This window comes from Macaca fascicularis, chromosome 16 (genome assembly GCF_037993035.2).
Source record: "Macaca fascicularis isolate 582-1 chromosome 16, T2T-MFA8v1.1".
Taxonomy (NCBI): domain Eukaryota; kingdom Metazoa; phylum Chordata; class Mammalia; order Primates; family Cercopithecidae; genus Macaca; species Macaca fascicularis.
The window spans coordinates 20,708,349-20,732,865 of record NC_088390.1 but is presented as its reverse complement, the minus strand read 5'-3'; the positions used below and the strand labels follow the sequence as shown (position 1 = coordinate 20,732,865).

At 58.2% G+C, this 24,517-nt stretch overlaps 1 protein-coding gene across 4 annotated transcripts in view; it reads right to left on the bottom strand.

Moving 5' to 3' along the window:
• The window catches only part of MAP2K3 (mitogen-activated protein kinase kinase 3), a 31,532-nt gene extending 12,235 nt beyond the window's left edge, over nt 1-19,297 (bottom strand). Inside the window, exons 1-8 of one of the 4 annotated variants that reach the window (XM_065532897.2) lie at nt 19,075-19,297; nt 7,112-7,236; nt 4,834-4,900; nt 4,388-4,436; nt 2,645-2,758; nt 2,310-2,429; nt 1,012-1,128; nt 37-88 (exon numbers count right to left, since the gene is read on the bottom strand). In XM_065532897.2, the coding sequence (XP_065388969.1) occupies nt 37-88; nt 1,012-1,128; nt 2,310-2,429; nt 2,645-2,758; nt 4,388-4,436; nt 4,834-4,862 (481 nt within the window). In that variant the 5' untranslated portion in view covers nt 4,863-4,900; nt 7,112-7,236; nt 19,075-19,297. Of the gene's footprint in view, nt 1-36; nt 89-1,011; nt 1,129-2,309; nt 2,430-2,644; nt 2,759-4,387; nt 4,437-4,833; nt 4,901-7,111; nt 7,237-15,146; nt 16,000-18,714; nt 18,942-19,074 lie in introns of those variants that run through there. The other 3 variants (XM_005583146.5, XM_005583148.5, XM_015437782.4) reach the window with 3 other exon arrangements.
• Between the last annotated feature and the right edge of the window lie 5,220 nt (nt 19,298-24,517).

Below are 24,517 nucleotides of genomic sequence, written 5' to 3'. Positions count from 1 at the left end.
GGCTGCACCGTGCCTGGGTGGCTGCCGGGTACTGACCTCTGTGGATCACCGACAGCTTGCTGTGCAGATGCTCCAGAGCCCGCACGATCTGGCGGTGGGGTGGGGAGGAGGGAAGAGACAGGACTCTGTTATTGCTGGTCATGTCAACAACGACAGCAGTAAGACCCCATCCATGTCCACCTGTCTCCTGCTCCCGCTGCACAGGCTAGGCACCTCCTCACCCCAGCCTCCTGCCCTGTCCTGGCATTTGCCTCAGCATCCTAACAATCCCTGTGTGGACACACTCAGCCTCCTGCCTCCTCTCACCCTCCCAGGCTCACCTCCCAGGGAGCCATCATCATCACTGCCTGCCAGGCTCTTCTTGGGTAAAAGCCAGCTCTTGGCAGCCTTCCTGTCCCATCTTCCCTCCCGTGGCAGAGCCAGTATTCTAGCAGCTTGGAGCCATTTCCCTTGGGAAGGCTGGGTGGGGAGCCTGAGGCAAGCATATATTGTAAACGTTTCCAGATGCAGTGAGGATTGAACCAGTGTCACTAGTTCTATTTTCCTTTTTCCTTTGGCTACTGGGATGCTCAAGCCCAGTGTTGCTGCCCTCCCTCAAGGACTTTTGAGACTCAAAAAGCACACATTTTGGATGCTAACCTTTCCCTCAACTTAGCTTGTACCTCTGTGAGCTGCCCCGGGGCATTTTCAGTATGATGCTGTTGTAAATACTAAATTCCTTTTTTTAAAAAAAATGGTCTGGAACTCAAGAGTTGGAATCAATGGCTCAGACACCTGGATCTGCCAAATCTGTGGGGCTCCAGGAGCCCAAGGAGCTGAGGTCTCCTAAGCGTGAAGGCTCTGGTGTGGGGTGGAGGAGAAGGGCCTATGCAGGGCAGCTGCCCAGGCTCAGGGGGCACACTGATGCCCAGCTCTGCCCAAGACACCAGTATCTGGCAGGCTCCATGCCTGCTGGAAGGGCTGGGCCTCTGCCTATGCACCTGGGACCCCCAGCGCACCCAGGCCACTCACAGACACAGCAATCTCCCCGAGGATGTCCTCTGGAATTGTCATGTTTTTATCCAGCACCTTCCGGTAGAACTTGTCCAGGGATGTGTCCATGAGCTCCATGCAGATCCACACGTCTCCCTGTGGGTGACACCCAGAGCTCAGCCAGGCTGCCGGGCTGCCTGTGTCGGCACCACCTACACTGCCTGCCCCAGCACCAGCCCCAGCCCCCTCCTCAATGTGTGCCCACCCACTCAGCCACAGTTCACCGGGCTCCCACCCACCCCCCACTTGCCCGCTTCTCCCCACCCTCCACTTGCCCACATCTCCCCACCCTCCAGCTCTGCCTGCACTGCCAGGTTCGGGTGCCAGCCTCCTCCATCTAATCCCTAATTCCAGGTGTCTCCAGGGAGGAGGGGGATTAGCACAGAGCCTCACTGGGTCCCTCCACCAGAGCCTCAGGATGCACCCGCACCAGCTCCACGGCAACAGCCGGCCCTGTGGACCGACAGACACCTTCATGCCCGCTGACCCTGGCAGATGGCTCCCTGCCTGCAAGGACCAGCTCCCTCTTCCCCAGTGAACTCCTGAGGACCCTCCTGACAGGAAAGTTAGGAGATGCGCACGGGGCACCCACAGGCTGTAGGGGCCCCATTGGCTAGGAGCTGGCACAGGGGATGCTGAGCTCTTCATGAGTGAAGAGTGAGGCCAGGTGAGGCAGCCCTGACCGTGCCCGATTGCTGGACTCAGATGCCCTGACCTTGCCACAGCTCCTTGAGGGGCAAGCGACCAGTATGAGCCCAGCATCGCCCAGGCTCCCAGGCTCCCTGCTCACCCACACCCACCCGGCTTGGCGGAAGGCAGCTCCACCCTTCCAGCTCAGTCACTCCCTCAGCACACACCCCATGCTGCCCACAAACCTAGAACCCAGATCTCATATCTCCATGGCCACTGCCTGCTCAGGCACCCCACGCCCCGTATGCCATGGGGATGCGAATGGTCACACAGGCAGAACTGAGTGCAGCCGAATGCCAGGCCCCAGGCCATGTCATTTAACTTCCGTGTCAACTTTAGGAGGCACCCACAACCACTAGCCTCATTTGACAGATAAGGAAACCGAGGCACCAAGCAGGACAGTAACAGCCAGGAGGTGGGGGAGCCCGGTGGTCTGGCAGGGCTGGTGCCTCTGGGAGCCGTGCTGGCCCCGGGTGGCTCCCCGTGTCCCCAGCACCTGGCACACTGGAGGGACTGAGTGACAGTGGGTTGCAGGCGACTGATGGGTGGGAGGTGGAGCTCCCCAGCTGTACCACGCGAGGACACACCTCTCTGAACAGTGCCCCGTAGAAGGTGACAGTGTAGAAGCAGTCGACCGTGCGCATGTTGATGTCCAGGTCCATGAGCAGCCGCTTCTGCTCCTGTGAGTTCACAGTGGCCCGGATCCGCTGCAGGGAAGGACTGCCGTTCAGAGGTTGCTGTGGCAGAGGCCAACACCCCCACTCATGACAGGAGGACCAGGAGCTCAGAGGGCCACTGCCTAGTGTGCCCCAAAAAGCCTGGGCTCGGTACTGGTCACTGAGAGGGACAGGCAGGGCCCCATGGCAGGGCTCAGCTCGCCTCCTCCAGGGAGCCCTCCCAGGTGCCTCCAGGCCCTGCTCACCTTCACGGCCATGATGGTGCCGCTCTGGGCGTGCCGCACCTTCTCCACCACCCCATAGGCTCCACGGCCCAGTTCCGAGATGGTCACCAAGTCATCAGCCTCCACCTCAAAGTTCTTGAGGGATGGAAAAGAGAGAGAGTCAGTGGCCACCAAGCTGGAAGCCAGTCCTCACCTCTCACCCAGTGGAGATAGCTAGGCAGCATGAAGAGGACCAGCTGGTTAGATCTGGGCTCAAACCTCATACCCACCACTCCCTGCTGTGTGACCCTCAGCAAGTCACTTAACCTCTCTGAGCCTCACGTTGCCCTCTATAAAATAGGCACAGTGCCAACACCCCAAGGCGGCTCTGGAGTGTGACTAAGACACCCATGAAATGCCCCGCCAGCAGGCAGAGCTCTGAGAAAGAGGGGCCCTGTCCCTCTTTCCCCAACTCCACTCAGCTGGAATGGAATGAGTCAGTCATTCAAAAACTGTTTACCAAGCACCCACAATGTGTTTTAGGCACTGGGGACACAGTGACAACAAAACAAGTCTTGCCTTCACAAATGTGTCCCTCTCTTGGGAGGGACACAAAAAGGAACAAGCAAGTAGATGAACAGGACAGCAGGTGGTGAGTGTCGGGGGTGCGACAGCCTGGAGGGGGCATCGTCAAGGACAGGCCTAGGAAGTGGGGTTTCTTTTATTTGTTTTAGACAGAGTGTCACTCTTGTCACCCAGGCTGGAGTACAATGGGGTGATCTCGGCTCATTGCAACCTCCACCTCCTGGGTTCAAGCGATTCTGTCTCAGCCTCCTGAATAGCTGGGATTACAGGCGCCTGCCACCACACTGGGGTAATTTTTGTATTTTAGTAGAGACAGGGTTTCACCATGTTAGCTAGGCTGGTCTTGAACTCCTGACCTCAGGTGATCTGCCCGCCTCGGCCTCCCAAAGTGCTTGGATTACAGGTGTGAGCCACCGCGCCCAGCTCTTTTTTTTTTTTTTTTGAAACGGGGTCTCACTCTGTCACTCAGGCTGAAGGGTAGTGGCATGATCATGGCTCACTGCAACCTCCACCTCCTGGGCTCAAGCGATCCTCCCACCTCAGCCTCTCAAGTAGCCAGGACCACAGGCATGCACCACCACACTGACCAGTTTTTTGTATTTTTGTACAGACAGGGTTTCGCCATGTTGCCCAGGCCTGGTCCCGAGTTCCCGAGCTCAAGTGATCCTCCTCCTGCCTCAGCCTCCCAAAGTGCTGGGATTATAGGTGTCAGTCACTGCACCTGGCCTGGGAGTAGGGTTTCTGTTGGGAGGACCTGGGCATAACACGGTCCCTGAGACAGGATTCTCAATGGCTAGTGCCCTTCCGAGGCTTCTGGAAGCAGAAAATGCAGGTTTCCTAGGTGCTGGCCTGAGGGAATGATCCAGCAGGTCCAGGGAGGCCTAGGAGCCTGCACGTTCAGTACTCTCCGCTAGGGCTAGGATGAGGTGCAGGGCTGTGCTCTCAGCTCAGAAACCTTCCTACCAGCTCTGAGCTCACCAAGCTCCAGACAGGCAGCCAATGGTCCTCATTCCCTCCAGCAGGGTCAAAGGGTGGGTGGCCCAGGGCCACACAGCCAGCAGCACAGGACAACACTCTTCTCCACAGCCTGACCCTCTCTGACCCCTCAGTCACCTCCCCTCATAGTGACCCTGCAGGGTCAGCTCTACCCACTCGTCAGTTGAAGTGAGAGGCCCTGCAGGGGTGGCGGCTGGCACCTACTCTGTCTCCAATGGTGATGAAGGTCCGGGAGTCCAGGTTCCGGGGGGGTCTGTGGAGAAAGAAGGCTCCATGAGCTTCAGAGAGAACCACACCCTTCCTCCAAGAGCAGCAGCAGATGGGCCAGTGTGGGGCCTGGCGTGGGAACCAGGTATATCCTGCCCCGGAGGCACCTCCTCGGACCACCTCCTCTCATTGGCTGCTGAGCATCTACATGAGCTGGGCACGGCCTCATCGAGCCTCCAAGACGGGGTGAGAAGTGAGCAGAGCAGAGCAGATGGTGCTGCATGAACCCCAGCAGCTGTCACCTAGCTGGACCCACAGCAGGTGCTGCCCAGGACAGGACGAGGCAAAGCAGAGCTGGCCCCACCTGCCTCTCACTCCTTCCACTGAGCCCTGTTCGGGAAGCCTCTCCAGGGTGAGCCAGGGAGAAACTGAGGCAGACTCACGTGGGGTTAGGCGCGGGTGGCTTGGACATGCAGGATATCCGTAGATCCTTCTTCCTCTTGGATTTTCCTAGAATGGAGAGAAGGTGAGGCTTCTGGCCTATCCCTCAGTCATCAATGTCCCCTGCACTCCCCTTGGGCTGGGCAAAGATGGAGACAGGGATGACTCAGGCCCTGGCCCACAAGGATGCCAGCCTCTGCGATCACCCTTGCCGGGAGCCCCCTCTCTCCAAGCCAGACCGTGAGGCGTTCAAAGGGAGGAAGGAGGCCCACCAGCCCTGCAGGGGAAAAGAGCAGGACAGACCCAGGCCTAGAGGCTGGAGCCCAGGGCCTTATCTCAGCCCTGCCCACTGGGCACATCTTGAGTACCTCCCTGGGCCTCAGTTTCCCCATCTGTGAGGTGTCCTCACTGCCCTGCCTGACTAGCCAACGGGACGTGGGGTGAGAGGGGCCCAGCAGGGGTCCAGCCAGCACCCGCAGCAGCCACTGTGCAGGGGCCTCGTGGCCGCAGGTAGCAGGATGAGGCTCACACTACCTCCAAGATGAGGAAGGCCAGGACCCCAGAGAGGGCAACAGGCGGTGGAGCAAGCGGGGACTCCAGCCCAGGCTGCCCTGCAGGCTAGCTCTGCCGGGCCCTGCTCACCCTGGAGGCCAACACCTGATGCCCGTTTCTCTCCCTCCCCTGAAAAGTGCTGGCTCTCTCCCCTCCCCTGCACTGGGCAGGCCACAGTCCTGGGGCAGTACCTTCCTCACTCCACCCCTGGGGGCAGGTGAGAGGTCCCAGTGTCCACACCTCTCAGGCTGGCTGCAGGAGCATGGCCAGGTGCACAGCACTCAGCTGGTACTAACGGAGGGTCAGCATTTCTGGGGCTCCAGGCACAGTGGGGCTGGCATGCAGAGGGAGCTCCCTGTAGTCAGGGCTGCCCTTTGAAGAAGGCATAGCCGCCATTCCACAGGCAGGAGAAGCAAGGATCAGAGATGGCAGGGTCACCGGGCGCTCTGGCACCATCAGGCAGCAGGGCTGGGAGTGACACAGCTCCCCGAGACCACCCAGTACAGACATGCTGGCCACATTCCTGCCCTTGCGGGAGCTTCTGCCCCATTTCCCAAGCATGGTCCTGCCACACCTTGGCCCTCACCCACCACCTCCCACTCACTGCTGCTGGCTCAGCCTGGCTGCTGGCACTGGGGCCTGGAAACTGCCCATGGCCCTGCTGCCACCTGCCAAGAAGACCCCAGTCTCTGAAGCCGCCTCCAAGTCAGGTCCAGATCCAGCCTTGGCCACAGTGCAACGCAGACTTGTGGCCCCATCTGAGAGCCACGCACTGGGGCCCAGCAGCCAACCCGGCCCGGACGGAGGGCAAAGGGTGGTTACCGCCACTAGGAAGACAAGGCCAGATCAACAGGAAACAGAATAGCCTCGGCGGGGACAGGGGTCCCAGGGTCCATCCTGGGGCAGGTGGGCAGAGTGCAGGGGCCAGGCAAGCAGATACCTGCAGCCTTTCCACCAAAGCCGCCCCGGGGACCCTGCTGCCAGGCCCCAGAGGCTTCAGGAAACAAAGGCATCCACAGACAGAGGCAGCAGCGGCAGCTGCCGCCACATGCACTGGGTGCCTGCCTGCTAACCGCTCACCCGGTGAATCAATTGCCTAGTCACTACTCCTGTGTGAGGCTTTTTAACTCATTTTAAGATGCAGCAACACCCTGGCTGTCCGGGACTGCACGGGTCTCACGGCGAGTCTGTCAGAGCCACAGCACTGGCCACAGGCAGGGCCCTTCTCATCTGTGACTCCAGATGCTCCCACAGCCCCACAGGGAGGGGCTCTCAACCTCACTTTACCTGGCGAACAGGCTCAGAGAGGTGAAGCCACTTGCCCCAGGCTGTGCAGCAAGTCAGGGTTCTGGCTACAGTCCCTCCTGAGTTTGTTGACTTGGAGACCCCCACAGGCCAGGCCACGGCTCACAGCACCCCTGCCCCAGGGAGCCCTCCCTGAGGCTGAAGGACAGGTCCAAGTCTCATGCTTAACAAGAAACGGCAACAGAGTCTGGAGACGCAGAGGCTCAGCACACTCTCACAGGAGAAACCATGGCACACAGGGCCAGCAGCTCCCGAGACCACTTCTATCCTGCCTCTGGGCCAAAGGCTCTGAACTTCAGGGGGCTCTGGGCTTGGCATAGGGCAGCCATAGTAAACCCCAGCTCTGCGATCCTGGCGTGGTGCCCTCCTCTGCACCTTGGGTTCCTCATGTACAAAACAGCTCGAGGCAGAAATGCCACCCACCTGCCCCGCACGGTGCTGCAGGACGAAGCAAAACCACGTCTGCAAGGTGCTCAGCACAGGGTTCACTGCGCAGATGGGGACCTGTTGTGGCCCATAAATGGTCACCATGGATATGACCAGCCTCTCTGCAGAGGTGGAAAAAAAAAAAAAAAAAAAAAAACTGCCCTAGGTAATGAGAATTACAGATAGCTTTTATTCCTGATGTCAGGTTTTTTGTGATCAGAATATAAAATATTTTCTGTTAAAAATGAAAGCTCTGCACAGAGACCCTGGGCCTTGACCTTGCCCAGCCCCTTGCAGTCCCATCCTTTTCCTGTGGGGTCCACGCCACACCCTCCCTGCACTTTCTCTGCTCTTGGTCCCTCTGGCCCAGCCTGCCACCCACCTCACGCCCTGGGATTTGGGGATGTTGTATCATGTGCCCCCCTTTCACCAAGCCTCAGTTTCCCCACCTGTCAAGGGCACTTGCACATATGGGCTGGATGGGTGGGGACCACGCTCCTCACAGGCCTGGGGGGTATATGGCCTGGCCTCTGCATCCACCTGCCTGTTGGGGACACCGGACTTGCATCAGGAGGGCCGCAGGCTCCACAGGGAAGCCACCCAGCTGTCAGACGGAGTGGGTGAGGCCGTCATGGAGACAGCCCAGAAACAGGCCTCAGGCTGCCACAGACGTCAGAGCTGGGCCCAGATGGCCAGGCAGCCCAGGGCTGCCCAGGTGCAGCCATTGTGGCGACCGTCACCACAACAAACAGAGGCTCTCGGCGGCCACTGGCAACCCATGACAAGCCCGCCTGTCCCGGTTCCCAGCACGGGGTGTCCTGGGGTGTCCTCCACATACTCTAGCCTCAAAGCAGCCCCCAGGCAGGGATGAGGAAACGGAAACTGACCAGAATTCAGCCACTGACCTGAGGCTACACCACAGGTAAAGAGAGGTGCCCCCAGACTAGGACACAACTCTCACTGGCCGCGGCAGCTCTGCCCTATCTCCTCCCACTCACCCCCCACTAGAGACCCGACCCTTGAGTGAGCCCTTCTCTGAATGAGACACCTGCTTTCCCATCGCAGGGCCTTCGCGCATGCCCTTCCCTCTGCCTGAAATGCTCTTCCCTGCGACCGTCCCAGCTGCCACATGGTCTTGCCTTTCACCAGTTCGGAGAGGCTGCCTGACCGCTCAGGCCCCAGTGACCGGCTCTCCCTGTGGCCTGCTGGTTTCTCTGCTGTGGAGTCCCGTAGGTGGCCGTTCTGTGTTACCATCTCAGCCAGCCAGTCTGCAGATCACCTGCGAACAAACGCTCTGGAGCCAAGGCCTGGGCTCAACTGCAACCCTGCCCCTTCCCTGCTGTGTGCCCTCAGGCAAGTGGCTTCACCTCTCTGGACATATGTGAAGCGGAGACTACAGACCAACCTCCCGGGGTTATCAGCGCCATGCCGTAGCAATGCCTGGTGCGTGGAGATTAGATGGGGCCATCTGGGAGTGCACAGCTCCAGAGATAACACCACCCTCAGCCCCAGACCATCCCTGTCCACCTTCTCAGTGACTCCACGAGGGAGCAGGGGAGGTTCACGTATCTGTTGTACCAAGCATACGGGAGAAGAGGCGACTCAGAGAGGCCACACGGTGGGCATCTGGTGAGGACTGGCCGTAAAGGCAGGTCTGCCCGGCTCCAACATCCAAACAGCAACAGCCTGAGGGCAGGGACCCCACTTCGGCTGCTCCTTCCATCCTGGGCCTGGGGAGACTGAGCTGTGTGGCCCTCTAACGGTCACCCACAGGGGCAAGGTGACAACCCCTCCTCACAGCCTCTGCTCTGCCTCCACTCATAAAGACAGCCCCCACGCCGTGCCACACCACGCCACACCACGCCACGCCACGCCACACCACGCCACGCTACGCCACGCCACGCCACGCCACACCACGCCACGCCACGCCGCGCCACGCCATGCCACGCCACGCCACACCACGCCACGCCACACCACGCCACACCGCGCCACGTGAAGGAGCATCACCAGGTTTCCGACGACAGAAGTAACCCCTGCTCCTAGTTCACTGCCCTCGCCTGACTTCTGGATGTTCCAGGAGGTCCCTGTTCCACTGTAGAAGTGCTGGGCCCGCCAGAGAAGGAGCCACAGGGGCTGGGAGATGTGAACAGCAAGAGGCGCCGCCCTGCCCCAGGCCACCTCTATTCCGCAGGGTCCCTCAGAGGGACAGCAACGAAGCCAGCCCACTCCACGGCACGGGGAAACTGAGGCCCTGAGAAGTGGGCGCAGGCTTTTGCGTGGGCAGATGTACCTCGACAGTGAATGCGTTTGGCTGCGATCTGCCAGACGCTGGCCCCTGTGCCCAGGACAGGTGCCATCAGAGGTCCTGAGGCGCTGCATGCGCCACTGCCAAGCACCTGCAGGCAGTAGGGGGTGGCCATGCACCTTCAGGCAGGGCCCCTTGCCCTGAGGTCCTGGGGCCCCTGTCTCAGGCTCTGGAGAGGATGCAGGACAAGGAGAAGGTCCTCCCATCTACCCAAGCGCCTGCTCCATGCCAGGCCCAGGCTGTCCCATCTGGCCTCACATATGGCCACTGCAGGCCCTACCTTCTCTATCCTCACCTCGTAGGAGTGCAGCAGGCTAGGGTGAGGAGGAGTGACCAAGGCTCTGCCTTCCAAAGCCCTGCCCTGCTTCTGCCCGGCTGTGCGAGGCCACCTGGTCAGGGCCTGGCCTCTAGGGCCTCACACCCTCCCCACCTCTCCACCCTACAGGGACTTCTTCACCTGCAGAGCACTGGAGACCCCCAGCCTACCTACCTGGCAGTGCCCCCTCCCCAGTGATGCTCCGGACCGGTATGGCTCGTGAGCACCCCTAACGTCCAGTGGGAGGCCAGGTGCTAAGCTGCACAGGGGCACCCATGGCTGCCAGAGGGTCCTCCCGCCCGATGCCCACAGCCCAGCAGAGACAACCATGGCCCGCCTGCAACATGGAACCACTTGTGATTTGGAGGGAAGGACATAGGGAAGGGCCAGAGGCGTGGGCTTCGCTGAGGAGAGAAGGCGGCAACACGGGAGGACCCTGGGCAGAGTGGCCTGGGCACAAGGCGTGTGAAAGACAGGGGGCCCACAGCAGGTGGCTACGGGCATCATGGTACGGCCTGGCCTCCCATGGCCAGACCTCACCGGTCTGGGTCCTCCATGCCCCATGACCATCAAAATGTCCATTCTTCTGCACCCAGAAATTCCACACTGAGCGGCTCACCCCCACACTATAACACCCACTAACATTTAGTGAGCACCTACTATGCTCCTGGCCTATGCAAATTACTTTCATTACATCTCATTTGATCCTCTCAGCAACCCCTTGAGGCAGGGACTAATGTGATCTCCATGCTGCAGATGGGGAAACTGAGGCCCAGGGTTTATAGAATCAAAAGGCTGGCACATGCAATTGGTGAGGATCCTGCAGGTCCTCAGCAGGATGTGAGGAGCGGCCTCCCAGGGACAGGAAGAGCCAAGAGCAGCAGGAGGACAGCAGTGTGAGAAAGAAAATGCTGGTCAGACCAGGCGAGGTGGCTCACGCCTGTAATCCCAGCACTTTGGGAGGCCAAGGCAGGAGGATCACTTGAGGTCAGGAGTTTGAGACCAGCCTGGCCAACATGGTGAAACCCTGTCTCGACTAAAAATACAAAAATTAGCCAGGCGTGATAGCGCAGCACATGCCTGTAATCCCAGCACTTTGGGAGGCCGGAGTAGGTGGATCACTTGAGCTCAGGAGTTCAATACTAGCTTGGGCAACATGACAAAAATCCCGTCTCTACAAAAAATAAAACAAAACAAAAATGTAGTGGGTGTGGCGGTGCGTGCCTGCAGTCCCAGTTACCTGGGAGGCTGAGGTGAGAGGATCGTCTGAGCTGCAGTGAGCCATGACTGTGCCACTGGGCAACAGAGTGAGACCCTGTCTCAAAAAAAAAAAGGAAAGAAAATGCTGGTCTCTGCACAGAGTATTCCGAGGAGAAACAAGAGACTGTCTTTTTGCCCCTTTGAGATTCCTGCCCTGTGCGATAAAGGTTACTCAAGTGCAGGCAATTTAAAGAAAAGAAGAAACAAAGAGACCTGCTTTAAGCCAACTCCAGTGCCCTGCTCCGTCTGAAGGGGCAGCCAGGCTCACTGAGCACAGTAGAGCCCCAGCAGCAGGCTGCTCGGGCCGGACGGTGCCTCAGAGACTGTCCAGTGCAGACGCTGACTCCAGGGGCCCCGGGACACACCTGAGGTGAAGCACCAGTGCAGCAGCAGAGAGGTCCCCAGCCTGGGCCCCAGCTCCTGCCTTCCCCACACCTCAGCTAAGCAACCATCACAGCGCCGGCCCGTGCCGGCCTCGGAGCGAGCCGCTCTCCCTCTCTGTGCACACCTCGGTTTCCTCCCTTGATGTTCCACGAACCGGTGAAGGGGCCATGACCTCTGGGAAAGGATGAGCAAGGGTCAGGAGTTGTAAAGACAAAGCCATGCTCCCAGGACAGTCCTTCATGACCTTGAGCAGGTGACTGTCCCACCAGGCCTCAGTTTACTCACTCCTAAGATGGGGTGATGATAACACACCCAGGTTGCTGGGTAGCCACGAAGACTAAACAAGTCCATGGAACGGGCACGGTGGCTCACGCCTGTAATCCCAGCACTTTGGGAGGCCAAGACAGGCAGATTACAAGGTCAGGAGATCGAGACCGTCCTGGTTAACATGGTGAAACCCCGTCTCTACTAAAAATACAAAAAAATTAGCTGGGCGTAGTGGCGGGCGCCTGTAGTCCCAAGTACTCAGGAGGCTGAGACGGGAGAATGGCATGAACCCGGGAGGCGGAGCTTGCAGTGAGCCGAGATCGCGCCACTGCACTCCAGCCTGGGCGACAGAGCGAGACTCCGTCTCAAAAAAAAAACAACAACAACAACAACAAGTCCACGCACACAAAATCCCTGGCACAAAATGGGTCAGATGGGTGGGACTCTGGCCCCAGGCTCCCACACTGTGGAGTAGACCCCATGCTCAGGCTTTAAGAGGCCATGACAGGGAAGGGGGACCCACAAGAGATGCTCAGCCCTCCCAGGGCATCAGAAGAATGGGACATTCCTTGCACTAGGATTGTGGGCTGTGCTCCAAAGGTCCCCACGTGGTCCCAGCACAAGGTCAGCAAGGCCATCCCGGCCACCTGCACTGTCGACAGGCCAGTGCTGCTGCTACTGCAGAACGGAAAACAAACCTTCTGAACAAACACCATCTGTGCTTCATTGTTATCACTACTTCTATTTTTTTTTTTTTTTTTTTTTTCAGACGGAGTCTCCCTCTGTCGCCCAGGCTGGAGTGCAGTGGGGTGATCTCAGCTTACTGCAAGTTCCACCTCCCGTTTCACGCCATTCTCCTGCCTCAGCCTCCCAAGTAGATGGGACTACAGGCACCGGCCACCATGTCCAGCTAATTTTTTGTGTGTTTTTAGTAGAGACGGGGTTTTACCATGTTAGCCAGGATGTTCTCAATCTCCTGACCTCGTGATCTGCCCACCTCGGCCTCCCAAAGTGCTGGGATTACAGGCGTGAGCCACCACGCCCGGCCTACTTCTATTTTTTTTTTTTTTAGTTTTGGTTGTGTTTTTTTTTGAGACAGAGTCTTGCTCTGTTGCCCAGGCTGGAGTGCAGTGGCCAGATCTCAGCTCACTGTAAGCTCCAACTCCTGGGTTCACGCCATTCTCCTCCCTCAGCCTCCCGAGTAGCTGGGACTACAGGCGCCCGCCACCACGCCCGGCTAATATTTTGTATTTTTTAGTAGAGATGGGGTTTCACCGTGTTAGCCAGGATGGTCTTGATCTCCTGACCTCGTGATCCGCCCATCTCGGCCTCCCAAAGTGCTGGGATTACAGGCTTGAGCCACTGCGCCCGGCCTTTTTTTTTTTTTTTTTTTTTTTTAAAGAGACCGGGTCTCACTCTGTCACCCAGGCTGGAGTGCAGTGGCGCTCACTGCAGCCTTAACCTCCCAGGCACAAACGATCCTCCCACCTCTGCCTCCTGAGTAGCTGGGACTACAGACATGTGCCACCATGCCCAGCCAATTTTTTATGTTTTTTGTAGAGATGAGCTCTCCCTGTGTTGCCCAGGCTGGTTGTGAACTCCTGCCCTCAAATGATCCTCCTGCCTTGGCCTCCCAAAGGCTGGGATTTATCATTTCTAACAAAATCTTACAAAGCATGGGGTTGATGATGAGAGATATCAAAAACGGGGATCTTGGTGATGGAAATGCTAGCACAGACATCAGCTTCAAATTCAGCGCTGATTAGCACCTAGGGGCTCCCGGGACTTGCCGGGTCTCACTCACCCTCGACAGCAGCCCTGAGAGGTAGGTGTGATTCACTCGTGTCTTCAGCAGACACTAAGGCTGGGGAAGGTCACAACAGGGGTCAAGGCAGAGCTGGCCTAGAACCAGCCCTGCCCCCTGGAAGTCCCTGCAGACTTGCCCAACGAGTGTCTGCCCACACCACCCTGGGGACTGCCCCAGCCATCCGGGATGCAGTGTGCCATGCCAACGGCAGGAGGCTGTGGGGTTGACCAGAAGGCTAAGCCAGGTGAGAGCAGAATGGCAAGAGGATGGGAGCTGTCTCCATCCCCATACCCAGAGCCGTCCTGGGCAGGCCTCCCATGTGTGCCTCAGCTGCCAATTGACACCACCAAAGCAACCCTCCCAGGCAGCAGTGCTCCCCACCCCCCACACACCTCCTGATTAGGTCTGAATGCACCGCTGGCATCCACAGCCCTTCGCAGCCCTGCCCCAGTGAGGCAGGCCCCCGGCCTGTCATCGCATCACCGCACACACTGGCACATGCAAACCTTGGGACAGGCCTTGGAAGCCCCTGGGGGCATCAGCACAGTGATGCAGGCGAGGACAGTCAGGGCACTCCATACAGCCACCAGGAGGCGTCAGCAGAGCCAGGTGCAATCCCGGCCATGGGCCGCATGGCAGAAGGTGGTGCCGGCCACCCTGGGCAGGGGACCAGCTGGGAGAGGGTCAGCTGGACATGGCCTCCCCAGAGAAACCAGGGAGGGTGGCCCTGGAATGCAGGGCAGGGAGGTGACAGGGACATGCGCCCAGGACTGGGGTCAGGGGAAGAACGCCTGGGGCCCTCTCTGGAGCTGCTGCAGTCAGGTTTGGTATCTGGAAGCTGCAAGGGGCCCAGCAAGCTGCTTCGGCCTCCCCCGGTCCTGTATGGCCTTCATGCCCTTGACATGAGGCTGTTTGAGGTTTCCAGGGCCACTGCTTTGGGGAGGCATCTGCAGAAGCCACTGGGCAGACAGGCCTGACGGAGGTGGGCAGCGCCAGGAGGCACGGCCAAGGGCAGGCATGGGCGGCATGTGGGCATCAGTCGTGGGGCCCTGCCATGATGCGGTGTCCTCCACGCTGCGGCCCGGCAGCCCTCCTCTGGGACCCCTCCTAAGACACCGGCATCATGACCCTGTGCCCAGTTGCTCCCTTCAGCTCGGCCCACCAGCCACCAACACCCCTGACTCAGGACCGAGCCCCCAGAACCACAATCCCAGGCCCTCCTGCTTCCCAGGCTGGCCCAGGGGCCTGCGTCCTGATTCCAGGCCCCACCCCACCTTCCCTGCATCCATCCTGTTCATGCTGCATGCCAAAGCCTGGGGCAGGGCAGCTCTCTGTTCCCCACTTGCCCTCCCCAGGAAGGCCCAGGAGGCCAGTGGCAGTCCCCAGCCCCCACCTTGGGGACCAGTGGGTTAAAAGGCCCTAAAGCCTGGTAAACTCTGGCCTGCATGAAAGGACCCTGCTGCCAAGAGGCCTCGCGTCACAGCACCTACGAGCCCATCGCCACAAAGCCCTGTTACTGTTTATCCACCTACCAACGAACTACGCTCACAAAAGTAACAATAATAAAATAATAACAGATGCCATTCACTTGCCAAATGCTATCTTCAAGCTCGACCACTACCCTGCAAGGAAGGGTGTTTACTCCCACTTTACAGAAGAGGAGACTGAGGGCTAGAGAGGGCACAAGACTTACCCAGGTAAGGAAGTAGTGGAGCCAGGATTCGAACCCAGGCCCCTCCCAGCAGAGCCCAGGCCCCCAGGCTTCCTGCCTGGCAGAGGCGTGCCTCGGCTGGGTTCTCTGTGGGCAGAGGGCAGTCTCACTATGACTCGTGCCTGACACTTAGCAAGTGTGGAATGGAACTGTCTACATCCAGACAGGCAGGGTCCCCGTTCCCAGTCTGCAGATGACGAAATGGAGGCTTCTCCTCTGAGAGCTGGGCCATGCCCAGGGGACAGAAATCTTTTACGGAGTGCAGAGAGTGGACCGGATGCAACTTGTGCCACGTCACATCGCAAAAGGGACAGAGCTGGGGTATGAACCCAGGCAGTCAGGCTCTGGAAACTGAGGTCTCAGCCTCTCCACATCACCATCTTCCAGGACCTCAGGTCGGGTCCCACCCCAGCCGACCCTGCACAACCTCTGCTCCTCGCCCTCCCTGAGTCCCAGATGCACAGCTGAACCTGAGGTGTCCCCTGGACCAAGGGTAGTAAACAGTCACCGCCACCTGCTCCTGCTCTGTGAGCAAGAGGAAGCAGAGCCCCTTGCCTAACAGAGGAAGTTCCTGGGTGGGGCACAGAGGGCCTGCCCAGGGGTTCCCAGCCTAGTCCGAGGCGCAGGAAGGGGCCACCTCCAGTGCTCCAGCTCAGGGCTAGGTGCCACCTGCAGGACACGTAACCCCCTCCCCACCCACCAGGCCAGCAGGCATCGCCCCTTTAAGCTGTAGGCAGCCGGCTGGCATGCCCAGCAGGTGAGTCAGCACTCAGTGCCCGCTGACTCACCGCCGGAAGCCTCCGCTGCCCCGGCCTTCTCCTCACACAGGCCAACTGAGAACTTTGCTCCCTTTGGGCCCTGGGCCATGGGTTGGCTGACAGAGAGTTTCCTGTGCGTCACAAGAGGGGTGGGGGAAGTCCCCGAGGTGCCACCTCCAGTCTTTCCGACAGCCGGGGGATGGGGGATGGCCACAATAGGCAGGGCTAGGATACAACAGTGCTCCATGAAACCTCAGTGACCCCATTGGGCAGTCAGGAGTCCTACAGCCACAGTCCAAGCTGTGTGAAGATTAGCCATGAAGTGCCCCCACAGGTGGCACTCTTAGGGCAGAAGGGGCAGAACCCACGTTCTGAATGACAACAGGACACACATGGTACCCTCCAAGGACAAATGTGGCTTGCACACATGCCCCCACCCACTGGCCCCAGCGCCGGCCACTTGGCCTCTGATCCCAGCCAGAGATGGCCATGTGGGCAAGAAGGCCAGGGGAAAACCAACAGAGCTGTGGGCCTGAGGGCCTCACACGCTCACGGAAAACTCCCCAGGCCCATGGCAGGAAGGATAGGGCAGGGTACCTGCTGCAAGGCAGGAAGCTCAAAGGTAAAGCTCCAGTAAGGTCAAGCGCCAGCCACTCCCTGCTTTGTTCAAATTCCTTTGAGAAGGTGGAGAAGGGCTCAGTGCTGGGAGGCCCAGTGCCCAGGATGGGGCAGGCACGGGGTGAGGATCTCCACCTGTGGGAGCAGTTCGGCTACTCCATCCAAGCTCAGTTCTGCATCTGTCAAATGAGTGGGATTTTGCAGCGAGTATGCAACAGGCCCAGTGTAAAGCACTGTGCACAAGAGCAGCAGCACCTCTGCCTCAGTCTGTCCTCTAGGTCTGACATGGCCATGAGGACAGGCCCACTGCACATGCTCTGAGCAAGGCCAGGGGTGGGGGCACCCCACCAGCTCAGCTCAGGCATCCAGCATGGGAGGGGCACATAAGGGAGCACGGAGAAGGCCACTGTGGGGATGCAGTCCTAGGGGGAACCCTAGCTCCGCCTGTCACAGCTGCGTGGCCTCAGGCAAGGCACTTAACGCCTCAGTTTCCTTGTCTATAAATGGGGCTATGAGGAATAAATGAGAAAATGCATGGCACATGGAAAAAAAGAAGAAGCTCATAGCGTTTTTGGTGAAGGGCATTGCGGCTCTGTCACCACATCCTTCCCCAGATCCCAAAGAGACTACAGGGTCGCTGGGCCTGAGGGAGGTCCCTGACCCTCCATCCAGCTCCCTCAATTTCATCTGCGACCTGGGTCCCTATCTAGAAGTTCATCTTGGCCCTCTCACAGCGTTCTCACCACATCTATGACCCCTCTCCCTTCACAACTCTGCAACTGGAACTTTTATTTTGATCAGGCATTCTCTGCCTGGAGAGCTAAAAAGCCTCCAAAACAAACAGGGCTTCCTACCCTTCCCCAGGCTCTCCAGAGTGGAGAAGTGTCTGATTTCCTGGTTCCCAAGCTCCACGAGGTCTGGGCAGTGCAAGTCCCTCCCCAGACACCTCCCCCCTCAAGTGCCTCCTGAGTTACTCACAGTGGTTGGGCAATGGTCAGGGATCCGGCCTCCCACTTATGTAAGGCATAATTATCCTGCCCACCCGGCTCCAGCCACCACAGCAGCCAGCAGCAGGGGCCAGGAAGAGCCCGTGCCCTCCCCAAGCCCCCACAGGGCTCCCACTGGCCTGCGCCCTCCAGAGCAGAAGAGCGGCTGATCCCCGATGAGGGGCCCACTAGGTGCCCGCTGCTAGATGCTTCCTCCTGCTCACTCTGCGGCTGCAGTTCCAGCAGTGGAGGCCTTTCCAGCAAGAAGAATGGAAACAATAGCGAGATGTGTGCAGCCAGTGTCCCCTGGTGAGCACCGGCTCTCCGCCAGGCGCTATGCTGAGTGAACACCTCAGAGCTCTTTTGTATTCACCACCCCACGCCACACTCCCGCGTCCACAGAAGCAGGTGTGATTACTTCCAATTTACAGAAAAGGAAACTGAGGCCCAGAGACACCAGGGAGCTTGCTGGGGTGAAGCAGCTGCAGGTTCAGCTAGGCAGGAGGCAGCCCATTCATTACGGCTACGTCCGGTTTGGAAATCTCTCACACAACCCAGCCTACTGAAACTCCGACGCACCAAAAACATCCTTTCCTCTTCCTGAAAAAAAAATTCCCCTTTTGCCCTCCGAGTCTCATCCTTCCCCCTCCGCATGACAAATCCTGCTGCTGCTGCCACCTCACAAAAATTTCCAGGAAGGCCAGCTACTTGGAGAAGAGCAAATCCCTTGCACAGCCAGCACCCTGGCCTGGCGGTTGGCCCAGATCCCAGGCAGCCAGGAGAGGAATAAGATGGGGTGAGAACCCCAAGTGCAGGGAGAAGCTTGCAACTCAAGACAGAGAGAAGCCAGTAGAGAGGGGGCTGTACCTTAGGGAGGGGTGGGAGGACAAGGGAGGTTCCTGGGAGCACAGGGCTGCAGGACAGGGTGCAGGCCAGCCAGGGAAGGGGCAACATAGGGCCTATAAGGATAAGAAGAGCTGGAGGAGAGAAGGACGGGGAGTTCCGAGCTGGGGTGTAGCCAGAGCACCCGCATAGCGGGTACAGTGAGGTCCGAAACAACAGAAGCACTCTGGGGCCCAGATGGAGACTTAAGTTAAATCCCAGCCTGGATACAGCCCTGGGACCCCAAGTTGGAAATGGGAGTGGGTGCTGCCCAAGGACGCAGATGGAGGCCAGTGTGAATCTCACCTGGGTCCCTCTGAGGGAGAAGACTGAGAGAGTTCCTGTCCAGGCTACAGCCATAAGGCCCAAATGAGGTCAGAGTGAGGCTCCTGACTTGGATGGGGTGAGCAGAACAAAGTCCTAGTCTGGGTCCAGCCTGGGTGATCTCGGGCCTGAATGCAGTCCCAAGGCCTAACCTGGGGGTCCAGGTGAGGACCCAGGCTGCGGCCGGTCCCGGGGCCCCGAACAGGAAGGGGTTCCGGGACCGGACGCCGCTGCCAGGTCGAGAACAGGATGGGGTGGGACCAAAGAAATTCGGTCGGGGTTTGCAGCCCGGCCCCAGATTGGGCGCGGGGTCAGGCCGAGGTTCCGGCCGGGATCGCCTACCTTTGGACTGGGGCATGCTGGCGGGCTGGCTTGAGGCGGGCGACTCCATGCTGCAAGCTGGTCCTGGACGGCGGTGGGGACTAATCTAGAGGACTGCGGGCTCCACCGGGGCCGAGCACGCTCATGGCTGCGGGCAGACGGCCCGGGCCAGGCGGAGGAGCAGAGGCGGCGGCGGCGACTACTGCAGGGACGAGTCCGCGACGGGCGGCGCCGGAGCCAGACTGGGCAGCGCCGGGGGGACCCCGGCCGAACGGCGCTGACTCAGGCCCCGCCCCTGCGTGTCCGATTGGCCCTTTCGTTTCCAAGGCCCGTCCCCTGCCTATCAGACGCCGGTCTGTCCCTGCCTGTCAATTACACGCCCCACCCTCCGTGGGCCCAGGATCCGGGCCCCTCCCGCTCTCTGTCAAGTCTGCCAGCCGCCCGAAAAACCCAAGTCCGGTCAGGCTCCGCCCACCTGGACTAAAGCCGCGCCCCTCGCGCTGCCCGTCAACACGCAAGCCCCACCCACTCCCGGGACCCACTGAGCCCGCTGCTCCTTGCAAGCGCCAGGCTCCGCCCAGCACCCCCAGACGCGCAGCCCCGGCGGGTGCGATGAGTGGGCGCGTTCTCCCGGGTGCGTCGTCTGGAAAAAACCCGAGATCCCTAAAGGTGGCACGGCTGGGCCTGGCGAGGCGGGCGGGGGTTAAAAGTGCGCTGCTGGGCTGCCTCCTGGCTCTCTGAACCTGCAGCTGCCTCACCCCAGCAAGCTCCCTGGTGTCTCTGGGCTTCAGTTTCCTTTTCTGTAAATTTGACCCGGGTTCAGATGCGAGTCGGCAACTTTGTAGCGGAACTAGCCTTGGTCAGGTCGTGACACCTGAGCCTCAGTCTACGCATCTGTGAGCGGGCGGCGGTGACAGCCGTCTGACGGCGCTGCCCGCTGACACGCACTGAGGGCCCGGCGCCAGCAAACGTCCGCCCGCGCCCGCGCTCCAGGCGCCCGGCCAGGGCGCGGGGTTGGTGGTGAGCTCAGCGATGCCCGGTGACGAGGCAGCACGAGGAGTTGTCGTGGCTGGTTGTTGCTGCCCCTGTTCTACACCGGGGGAAACTGTCTCAGAGGGAGTGAGGCAGCATGCGGTGCATTTTATCCCACGAGCCCGGAGGCCCCATCCTGGCTCTCTCCTGGACCTTGGTTCTCTCCTCTCCTCCTAAGATCTCAGTCTGCCCATCTGTATAATGGCTGGATGGACCAGTCCTCTCTTTGCTCCCACACGGAACCTTGGGGGATTTCAGGAACCGCTGACCAATCTGGCGCTGGGATCAGATGACTCTGGATGTAAAGTCAGGGCTAGTGAAGGCAGAAGGTACCAGGCAAAGGTCAAGGGGTCAGCCCCTGGCCTCCAGGCAGACATGAGTGTGTACCCTGTCGGGGACCTCACGTGAGGGAAGCAGATTCCACCACCTGCTAGAAACGCTTGAGGCCGGGCCTGACCTCTGCTTGCCCAGGTGTAAAGTGGGGGTGATGCAGGGCCCCATGCACACAGAGCGGGGAGGGCCACATGAGATAGGAGGGAAGCCTTGCAGCCGTCACCATTCTCTTCCTGCGTCTCCTGTTCACAGGCAGTGGGATGGAAAATCATGAGTCTGGGGCTCAGACAGGTGTGAGTTCCAATACCAATTCCTCCACTTACTAGCTGGATGTCCTTAAAGAAGTCACTGAGCAGCTCTGTGCCTCAGTTTACCTATCCCATGGGGACAAGAAGGTCTCTGAAAGCATTTCATGAGTTCAGGAGTGGGAACACCTGGCCTAGGGCCTGGCCCTCACTAAGTGCCCGGGAAATGTGAGTTCAAAAACACTGTTGGCTGCCTCCATCCTGGCCGTATCATCCCTGGTGACCTGCGCTTATCCATCCATAAAATGGGCATCCAGTAGCAGTTTCCTTTCTACCAGAACTGAAAGGCTGGTCCAGCAAGTTTTCTGGATTCAGGCACCGGCCAACAGCCTTGACTTCTGCTCCCCGACACTCTGCCTTGTGCACTCTGCTCCTTGGGATGTTCAAGAGTCTTAGTGTTGCCCCTCAAATGTGCCAGTGATGGTCCTGCTGCAGGAGCTTCACCCTTGCTGCTTCCACCCAGAACATTCCTCCACTCAAGCCTCCTGGGGCTGGTTCCCTCTCATCCCTCAGACTGCCTCCTAAATGAACACGCCTAAGAAGCCTTCCCATCAGTTTGGGGACCTTCCCTTCCCAGGTCCCCAAACTGAGGCACAACACTCATGCTGCTGATGCCTTTGTCACTGACTCAGTTTTTAACACAGCTCTCCCTCCAGACCATCTGCGCCTCATTCCCTGCTGTGTTCCCAATGCACAGCCCAGAACCAGGTACATAGTAGGTGCCTGATAAATATTTGAGGAATGAAAAAAGGAAGGAGGAAAGCATCCACAGACCAGGGTGAAGCGACTCCAGTCCCGTGCCAACCTCCTTGGCAGCCAGATGACTCAGACGGGCCCTTGCAAACAAGCAGTTTGTAGATTAGTCAGGAGCCCGATAAACAGCCCAGGAATCACAAAACTCCATGTGAGTGCTATAAATAGATGCATGAGCAAAAGTCCCAGTAGGGTGCCTGGGTGATGCAGGCATCTCCATCTGGGTGCGGTCAGGGAAGGCCTCTCAGAGGAGGTGATTTTGAGACTGGAACTTTAAGGACCAGTAGGAGCTTGCCAGGCAGAGAGGCAAGAAGAGCATCGCTGGAAAGGAACAGCAGAGGCAATGGGTTGGAGATGTAAAAAGGGCCACACATGAGGACAGGGTGAGGGGCCAGACTGGGATGCACAGCTGCATTGCTGCAGCTCAAGAAGTACGATCAAGGACCATCAGAGACAAAGGTCTCTTGCCGGCTTGCTATAGTGACATCTCTTGATTTCTTTCTGTCTGTAAGTGGCACAGTAAGGCTGGGGAACTCCATGACCATGCAGAAATCAGAAGAAATGTTTGACATGGGTCACAAGAGGCTGCCTCTTACCTTGACTCCTAGGAGAAAAGTCCCAAACCCGCTGTCTGCGGATGCAGGAAACTCAGTCTCTGGATGGGAAGGATTGTGGCCAAAGTCAGGATGCAAGCATGATCTGAGGTGGACAGGACCTGGGGTGACAGAAGGCTCTAGAAAGAGGCTGACTCAATAGCATTAACTATAAGTTTTGTGCTTCCAAATCACTTTTGGGTTTTTAAGAATTTCTTGATACTCTTAGAGCCTGCTTTCGATTTTGATCCTTTAGTCTTTCTATTTGTCAGGTGCACGAGATTACCTTCCTTTTTTAGCCTTTTGTCTTGTCACCAACCATTCGTACTTGGTGGCCACATACTTGGAAAAAGGCCGCATGATCTTTTTGGCTCCACTCAATGTCTACGACACCCTGCTTCCTTTGCTTGCACCCCACAGACTATTTCCCTCATCCTATTTACTGCAGCAAATCTCTCCTTAGTTGATGACATTGTGTTTATCTCCCTTTAAAACCCTACCTATCCTGAATGGTCTGTCATTGTCTGCCTTTAAAATCCTTCCTCTTTCTTCTTCCTCTATTCTCTAAATAATGATGGGGCTAAGTTATACCCAAAGCTCACTTTACAAAATATTTCCTTGGTGCTTTGCAGAAAATACCAAACAAAAATGCCATTTTAAAAGAGCTGTATTTTTTCTTTTAGAATGTAAGCTCCTCAAGAGCAGGGACAATGTTTTCTGTATGTTCTATTTTGCCTAGTACACTGTAAATGCTCAATAAATATTGATGATGGGAAAAAAAGAGAGAAAGAGAGAGAGGCTGACCCAAGCCCAGGATGTGGGCAGCTCCTTCATTCATTCAACAGGTATTCGTTGAGCACTTACTTGTGTGACCGGCACTGAGAACACAACATTGAACAAGATGGGCACAGCTCCCTGGGGAGGTATGCCCTGGTGTGTGAGCCAGACAAGCAAAATGCCTAAGTCAAATTATGACAGGCCAGGCGTGGTGGCCCACACCTATAGTCCCAGCACTTTAGGAGGCCAAGGCAGGTGGATCGTTTGAGCCCAGTAGTTTGAGACCAGCCTGGGTAACATTGCAAAACCTCGTCTCTACAAAAAGAAAAAAAAAGTTGGCTGGGCATAGTGGTATGCACCAGTTACTCGGGAGGCTGAGGTGGGAGGATCACTTGAACCCAGGAGATTAAGGCTGCAGTGAGCCAAGGATATGCCACTGCACTCCAGCCTGGCAGACAGCAAGACCCTGTCTCAAAAAAAAAAAAAAAAAAATGCTATGGGGAAAAGTAGGGTAGGGGACAGGGTGTGTGTCTGGACATGGGGGCTATAATTTTAAGGAGGGAGGTCAGGAAAAGCCTCCCTGGAAGGTGCCATATAAGCAGAGACCAAAGGACGTAAGGGAAGGGCCCACAAGGATATGTGGGGGAGAAGCATTCCAGGCAGAGGGAACAGCTGTGCAAGTGCCCTGAGGTGGATGGCTTGTAGGTGAGTAACAAGGAGACCGATGTGGCTGGGTGGTGGGAGCTGAGGGGCCCCTGTTCTCACCTATATACACCCCTTGGACGTGCTCACTCCCACGTGCCCCTTCATACCTGTGCTAGTCCACACATCCCAAATACACACGCACACACACATGAACACAAGGGGGTGCACAAGTGTGTATGTGCATGTGGAGGCACCACATGGGCACGTCCACAGACACAACCCACAGGCACAGCGGTGCACATAGTATATGCATGGCCTTGCCACCAGCTGGGGCCTCCACTGCTTGCTGCCCCACAGCGCCCTCTGGTGACCAGGGCATGGCAGTGCTCTAGAGTGCCCAGGAGCTCAGAATCCACTGCCCTCACTGCTTTGACCGCCATCCAGCCTCCTCTTCTCTGTGCTTCCTGCCCCTAGGCCTTCCACACTGCAGCCACAGCCTTCCCAAACACGGCTGGCCAAGTTCTAAATCCTGCCCTGGCTCCGTAGATGGGGACCTTCCAACACTCCAACCCCTGGTGACTTCTCCAGACATCCCTCAGTCCAGTCACTCCCAATTCAAGCTTTCCTCCTTGAATCCTTCTTTGCAAAGGCTGTTCCCTCGGCCAGGAATGCCCTTCCCTGCCTTCCCACCTGACACATTCCCTCCACTCCTTCGAGGCCCAATTCTGAAGACGGGACAGGAGGCCCTGCCTGACACTGCTCTGCCCAGGGCCCCTGCCCCAGCCCCTCTCACTATGGCTCACCTGCCCTGTCAGTAGCTGCGCCCCTGTCTGCCTCTCCCATCGGACTCCTGCTGCTTGAAGACAGGGCCTGCGACTGGTTCTCCCCAGAACAGCATCGGGCCATGCTGGAGGTGGTGGAAAAGTGAAAACGTGAGAAGCCTGGAGGCAGCAATATGTGGTTCCTGAGCATCTTTTACTCGGGGGCCGGTTCTGAAGTCGAAATATAGAGAAGGAAACCTCAACA